This window comes from Centruroides sculpturatus, unplaced genomic scaffold (genome assembly GCF_000671375.1).
Source record: "Centruroides sculpturatus isolate CEXI.00-Female unplaced genomic scaffold, Cexi_2.0 scaffold2646, whole genome shotgun sequence".
NCBI classification, from domain to species: domain Eukaryota; kingdom Metazoa; phylum Arthropoda; class Arachnida; order Scorpiones; family Buthidae; genus Centruroides; species Centruroides sculpturatus.
The window spans coordinates 8,816-16,838 of NW_019387893.1; the positions used below are offsets into that span (position 1 = coordinate 8,816).

Consider the following 8,023-nt stretch of genomic DNA (forward strand, 5'->3'; position numbering starts at 1 on the left):
ATCAACTTGTCTAATGAAGAAATGAAGAACCATAAATTATCCAAGTTCACAGTATTTATTCTCAGATAGATGAACTGAAATTCACCAAACTCTGCAAGAATATGTAGCAACTGTCTGGCTTTATATTCAAAAAACAGCACCCAAATTGTCAAAATACCTTTTTGTTATTAAACGTCGAAATTTAAGCGTTTTTTGATTACATCTTATCTGAGAGTAGATTATATTTAAAACAAAATAATTTATTCACGTGCCAGCCATCTACTGATTATTATCACACGAAACTCATTAAAGTCTAACGTGGAACTTTTTCCAAAAACTTAGACAACAAACTGCAAACGTTATCCCAGTAGTCTTCGCTTCACCCAAGCGATAGTTATTATTAAACAGTAAACTATATGAATTTGAAATAATCATGAATGTCATATAACAACGAACTATAAGGCGTGAAGTGTCCACCAGTGGGCTAACGGTTCCGTTCCACAAACACCAGGAGCAGTTCACGTCTCTCTAGGATGGGCTGGCCACGTATTGTTTTTCGGGTTTTCGGGTTAGTGTTAAAAAGATCTTACGAAAAATATTCCCCATAGGCAGATCACCCAAGTGTTGCATTGCTGTTACTAAACAAGCAAGAACAAGATAAAATAATAACAATTGTTGAAACACAAACAGTTTATTATACGAAATTTTCAGGTTATACTTCATAATTCTACTTTGAAATATTAATGCCTACATTTAAAGCTTTAAAATATTACACTAAGCATTAAACATATTTATTTATAAGTTTATTTTTTTCTATGTATTGAGCTCATATACAGTATTTTAATTCAACATTACAGTAAAAACGTTTTACTCTCTCACATTTATTATACTCACAAACTAAATATGCTAATTACAGAACAGAAATCTCAATGTTCATTATAAATACAATGCTACATAAGCTGTAAACCTCACAAAGTATTCTAGGAATTATATATTTTTGATAAATCAATAAATGAAGACATCACGTAAGAATAAATTCATGGATACCATTTATAACATTTAAGGTAAGTAATACTTTTTTTAAAATTCATTGTAATTTACATTTGAGCTTATAGTACTACAAGAATTGACTAGATAAGAATATCTTCCATTCGTTGTTTTTGTTATTATAAAGGTAACTATAGTAATTAGTATTTAATAATTTTTATTGTATAAAATATTAAATTGATATTATAGAAAATATTAATTATAAATTAATTTATAAAACATGATTATATCACAATGATATTAAAAATACAAATATAGTTTATGCCTTAAAGATTATTTCTTGTTTGCTATTTACTGTTCATTTATCATCAGATGATAGCTTGATATTATCTTTTAGACTCAAATATTGTTCAGTAGAAATCAAGTATTTGACTTCTCCAATTAAATCATCCTTGCTAAGAAGAGCAACAAAGCTTTTACTTGTTTTATGCAATTTCAGTTTATGACCTTCTGGAATTACTGCAGGATTCTCGATATCTTTGAAAAAATTATACATGTTGTAAGGAAAAACAGGGCAGTAAACATGTTTAGGAAGAAGTACACCACTTAAGAAAATTGTAAATTTATCCCATTTAAAGCTATTTATTAAATTTTGAATGAGATATACGGATTGACGAATATCACATATCTTTTCTGGAAAAGTTTCAGAATTAAATCTATCCCCTTCTGTCACGAATTTAATACTACCTTTCAAAAGTAGAAATATTTCTAATTTATCAGAATTTTTGTAAATGTTGTGTAAATGTATCAGCGTATTTTTAATTTTTTCATACAGATGTTTTGTGTCGGGAAAATGAAAATAAATTTGAGAAAGTCGAAAGTAAGGTAGCTCTAATATAGTTGTCATCATATCTAGACTTGCAAAATCAAAATATACTTTGGCATTTGAACAGAATAATTGTTTGTTGGTTATATTTTTAATTTCATTAACACATTCAAGCCAAACTATAGGATAATAAACAGTTTTTTGAATAGCATACATAAATTCATTTGAAAATTTTTCATCTCCACAAAGACCAATGAGAAAGATTATAACTACAAAATCGATATAATCTTTTCGGACGAGTTGTATTGAATGGTAATAAGAAAGACTGATAATAAAGTCGAGACAGATTCCATGTATAAAATCGAAACAACTAATTCCATCTAACTCAAAATACTGTGAAATAATATCTAATCCTAATATAAATTGGTAGTCTTTTTCTTCTGGAAACTGTTTTCTTAACTGTTTAACTGGTAATGTTACGAATTTCTGAAACTCGTACATAGAAGTGGGTATATCTTTTTTAGTCATTTTAGAAATTTTCTCCAAATATATGTTTCCCAATTTAACTAGTAAGTCTTCTCCATAGAAAAACTTTCCTTTTATTAAATTATGTTTTTTCCCCATTTTTCTCATATATCTTTTTATGACAAGACGAAAAATTTGAATCAACAAATCTGTCTTTGTTTGTATTTTGTAAAAGTATTTCGTTTGTGGTAGACAGCATAACATATGCAACATTAATGGACATTCAGCTAATGTACAATAAAAATGGCTGAATTTTATCAAGTTTATAAGTTCATCCCGTTTGCCATTATCATCATTAATAATTAATTTAATATACTTTTTTTTCAGTTCTTGTGAAAATCCTTCAATAATGAATCTCATATTTACGTTTTCTCTTATATTTTCGGCAATGTAAGGACGGCAAGTAACAACAATTGTCATTTGTTTCGAAATATAAAATGAATCTTTTTCAATAAACTGTATAATTAAATCTTTATCATTTGTTTCGTCGAATCCATCCAAAATGATTAATAAATTAAATTCTCTTTGTCTTAACTTATCTCTAGAATCGGTATCCGTGTTTTCACAGATACGTTGGAGAATTTCATCAGTTATACTTTTCTTTAATTCTCGCAAAATAACGACGACAGTAAAATCATAATGTCCTAAGTAATTGGTACGGGATGTATCGGCACCCCAATCATAAGCTATCTTCTTACAAAAGGTACTTTTGCCATAACCGGGATCACCAGTGACTAACATTACAACATGTCCGTCAACTGATTTTGGAAAAATATTAGTAAACTGAATAGTTTCTCCTGCCTTTTTCCCTAATAAATCTGCTTCCTGAACAGTAAGTTCGACGAAGTAGTCTTTTAAAGGAAATTCTTTATTTCTTTCACTCCACAACAAAGATTTCATGTAAGCATTTTTAGTTTTGTAGTAATTCATTAAAGATACTCTCTGTATCTGAAAAGATTCTGAAAAATATTATACGTATGAATATAATATTTTTATAGTTCATATTATATTTAAAAAATTAAGATTATTAATTTAAACACTACATCTGTAAATATGAAATACATCGAAAAACTCATCACTTTTTACACCGAGTGTAAAGTATTTTAAATATATGTTCAATCATTAACTAAACTTATTACTGCATTACCAGCATCATGAATAATATTGATCAGTTGTCGTTCTCTATCTTTCCTATTCTGATTGACATTAGTGTGAAAGAAGTGTTCTCATATAGGATGCAGTTGTGTGTAAACACTGAGCTATGATAGGGGTATTTGAGCTTGCACAAAAATGTAGCATGATGTGTCTGAATATTAGGAGGGTGTAGAATGTACAGATATTATTATAAAATGTGAAGAATATAATGCCTGAAATAATTTTTTGAATAGCTAATAGTAAATTGCAATAGTATAACAACTAATACTTGCTGAGATGCTGTTTAGTCAATTAATACATTAATGTATTCTAAATGTATTTCATAAGCCATGTGAATCTTGAATATAAGCTGTTACAAAACAAAAGTTTTGAATTACAGAAATTTTTGAATGTTTACATTGAAACTTATATTTTTACATGCGACTTTGCCAGCACAGACTTTGCAAGCAAACACAATGTGTAATCAGAATTTCAACAACCATAGTAATTGTTATATAATACCTACCACTGAGAGTGATGAGAATTGCAGAAAATCATACGAGCTGTTCGATTTGATCAATTTTCTGGAACGTTTAAAATCGTTCTATAATCGAACCAATATACAATAACAAATTCGAATTTAAAACGGTTCGAATATTTGGTTAAAAATGGAAATATATAAAAACATTTATTACAATGTCTGAAATGTTATCAATTTAATTCACCTAAGTACTGGACGAAGACTAAACTAATTCAATATGCAATGTTTTCTTTGAAAAACATTTATGGCAACTGGCTTTTTTTAAGTGTCAGTCGTGTGAAGAAATTACAATATTACAATCTTACCTAAGGTCGATTTATAATACTGGTTTGTGCATTTGATTCACTTTGTTAAACTTTAATAACCATTACTTCTACACATTTTCATATATATTTTTGAAATTTTATAGAGTAAATATATAATTTCATTATCATCAGTGCTATACAAGTAAAAAAATACAATTTATTTTAATTTAAGAATTGTAAAGCCAATATACATACATTTATGTTTCAATGTTATTTCATTTTAGAATTTAATGTTAAATAAAGGCAATATAACAGTATAAGCTGCGAGAATAAACGATCAACAAAATTCGACATTATATTCTAAAAGTTTACTTTTATATTTGTTGCCAAATAATGTAATGTTTCTGCAAGTGGTTTGATGCAAAAATTGCTATCTGATAGGCAAAGTGTACAGTTAATTCTAATTTTTATATTTGAGCTTTAACAATAAAAGTCAGTAGATAATTATAACATGTCTTATATACAGGAATTTTTTAACAAAAATTGTTGGAAAATTCAGACAAATTTCACTTATTTATTGTCATTTATATTTTTTTATTATNAACAGAGAAAACGGAACTAAAACTATCCACCCCTAAACTGTAGAGGTATGGATAACAGGTAACGTTGCTATCTTTGCTAATCACGTAAGTCTTATGATCGTAACACGTATGACTATAAAAGTAATACGTGTTACGTAGTCACTTCTATTATCTTCAGATAAGAGAGATGACGATGATGGTCTCTCACCTGTGAATCTGTTTTTTTAGTGAGTCAACATTACTTTTAACTTTTAACATTACTGGTTGGTTCATTTATGCCATTATTTTGTTTTGATAGCTTCGGCTCGTGAGGGATGAGGGATGCTTTCTTGTTTTCACTATGAATAACCGTTGAGATAAATCTTATTTATCCTTACATACACAAACCATTTTTATTTATGAAATTTAAAAAACATAGTCTGCAGCAGGTAATTAAATAGTGTTATATATAACAGAGGAAAAGTATGGCGATCGGTAAAAAATGACTCTCTTGCAAGGTTTTTACATTATTTCTGAACGTTCAAACGTTCAGAAATGAAAAAAAATGGAGATATTTTTATGTAGGTATAAATATGGAGATCGTTTTTGTTTAACCAATTTGTAGCTTAATAACTCCTGTATTTTTTGTCTAAAATTTTTGAAATTTTTCAATAACGTTTGTTTATTAGGGGGATTGATGCTATTAAATTTTGGTGGTTAAAGATCATGGAGGTTTGGAGATAAAAGGAGACAAGTGTCATTTCTACAGTAGAAACGGAATAAATAAAGAATTTACCTGTTATTAGCATCTACAATGTTTTATAAAACTTGTCTCTACCTCCAAGTTAAGTATTTTGCTACTTTACGATAATTAATCGTATAAAAAGTTTTTAAATAAAATTTCCTAACAGATGGCGCGCATATAATTTTAAAAGTTTTTGCCAGGAAAGTTATGCAACTGGTTGCATAATATTTTAATTATGTAAGAGTTTTCTGAACAAAAATGATTGATAACTAAGACTAGGAGTCTTTTAGTACTCATTAACACTTAGCTGCCATAATAAATAATTAAAAGTTCTAAAGAGATAAATCATTAGACACTTACATGAAAATTTAGTGTAAATAATTGTAATTTGCTTTACATATTTATCCATAGGAGTTTCTTTATATAACTTAATTTTAAAAACAATAAAAACAGGGGTAAGACACACTGAAGACATCTATTTATATTTGAAAATTATAGTTGTAATGCAAAGTTCTTGTGATAAGCCACAAGCACTTTTTCTAAGTTACCGCTTACACAATCCTTTTTATTTTCTAACAAATATTTTCAAGCGAAAGAAACATTTCCGTACTGTACATAATGGGATATATATACTCGTTGATGTACACAGAATTGGTCATACTTGAATGCCCCTATTCAATTTGCAAAATACTGAAGTCTGCTATAGAGATATAAGTTCCAAAAAAAATATCTACAATTTTATTTATTGTTAGCGAATCGGGATTCTTTTTCACAATTTGCTGTAACTGTGGCTGCAACTATGCCAGGAGAGACTATTCTTAATATCATATATATCAACATCACTCACGAATAGCATTTTTATGCTTTCCAGTTCAGTATATCAATTGCAATTTTTGCAAAATAGATTCGTGCGTTCGCCAAGTCTATCTGCTTCGTCGAAACAGCAAGTCATAGCAAGTTTTGCACCTTCAATTGTTTCAGCTTTGTGAGAATGATATATTTGAATCACCTGAGAATGAAATCTAAAAAAAAAACAATCAGTCGGTCACTTGACTTAATAATGCATTTTATCTCACCGACTATCTACTACTTTCATTTGTTTTGCGTGCTTTGTACCCAAACGAACAAAGAGGCTTTGGCTGAGGAATGTTGAAAGAGTTTTTCTAAACGTTTCTTGAGGCTCATATCAGAAACATTTTTTCTACTGATTCTATCAATGCATTTGTTAGAGGAAAGCGAATCCTTATATTTACGGCTAATTGATAGAGACCATGAGAACACAAGAAATATTGAGCATATTTGGATCAAGAACTTTATGTATATTCCAAACCTTCAGCAGCTGGTAAACATTGTCTGTGATAAAAATATTTTTGCACTCCATACAAAACAGTGCAGATTTATAGATCTACAATTTTTCAAATTGCAAGATTGCAATTTGCAACTTAATGACGTTCATTTTGCATAATGAATCACAAATTTGTTTGTATATCTTATGAATATAACTCTCGTTGTTTGAGGCCCTTCAATTTAGCGTCAGCCGGTGTAAAAAAACAATATGATGTTTGAAAGTTTAATTGTAGTGTATTAGAAAACTGAGTATGATATTACTAAATGCGAATATTGTAAATATTCAGTTAAAATATTCTATAGTACATTTTATTAAATTTGTAAATGTTTATAAAACTGACTAGCTGCAAGGACCCGCTTCGCTGGGTTTTTATTTGTATGTAATATAGTTTTTTTTATATATATAAAAGACTGTTTTTCTAAGTAATCTAGAATCTAGCTGCAAGGACCCGCTTCGCTGGGCAAAAAGTAACGATAGTGAAAATTAAGATAATTACATTATAGCCAATCTTACCCGTTTTCACAGAATGCAAGAATTACGTCCCCCGTTCCAGACTAATTAGTGAATTTTTACGTTCAGTCAAAAGAACTATTTTCAACGTTTCTGAAACGTTTACAATCGTTCTATAATCGAACCAATATTCGAATTTTATGTTCGAATTAAATTCGAACAAATTCGAACAAAACATTCGAAATAGAAAGCCACTTTTAACCACTTTCAAGCCCATATCTCCCGCACCCTTATAGCTATCGAGACGCAACTACCCCTATGCACGAATGGAGACTTGGGGCTACCACCACATACAAACACCATTCACGTACGATGTGTAGTTTTTGCGGAAAAGTGAAATATAGGGACATACATGTCAATTTATATATATATATATATATACTAGCTGCAAGGACCCGCTTCGCTGGGTTTTTATTTGTATATCTATATAGATATAGGGGAGACCGGGGCAACTTCGGCATGCGGGGCAAGTTTGTCAAGCGCTTTTTTTTAAAAACAAATTAAAAGGAGACTTTGGTTATAGGTTAGGCAGTTGAGTTTTATTGGTGGCTTGTTGAGTGTAGTGTTTTTATTGTTCTCCAACAAGCGTAGTTGAATTATCAAGCAAATTTTCATTTTCGTTC

General features: G+C 29.3%; 1 protein-coding gene across 1 annotated transcript in view; it reads right to left on the bottom strand.

Moving 5' to 3' along the window:
- Window positions 1–760: 760 nt before the first annotated feature.
- LOC111616685 overlaps window positions 761–8,023 on the bottom strand; it is a gene marked incomplete at its 5' end in the record, with an annotated part of 12,370 nt that continues 5,107 nt past the window's right edge. The window contains one exon of the mRNA XM_023358063.1: window positions 761–3,276. Coding sequence (XP_023213831.1) covers window positions 1,325–3,276 — 1,952 coding nt within the window. The remainder of the gene's footprint in view (window positions 3,277–8,023) is intronic.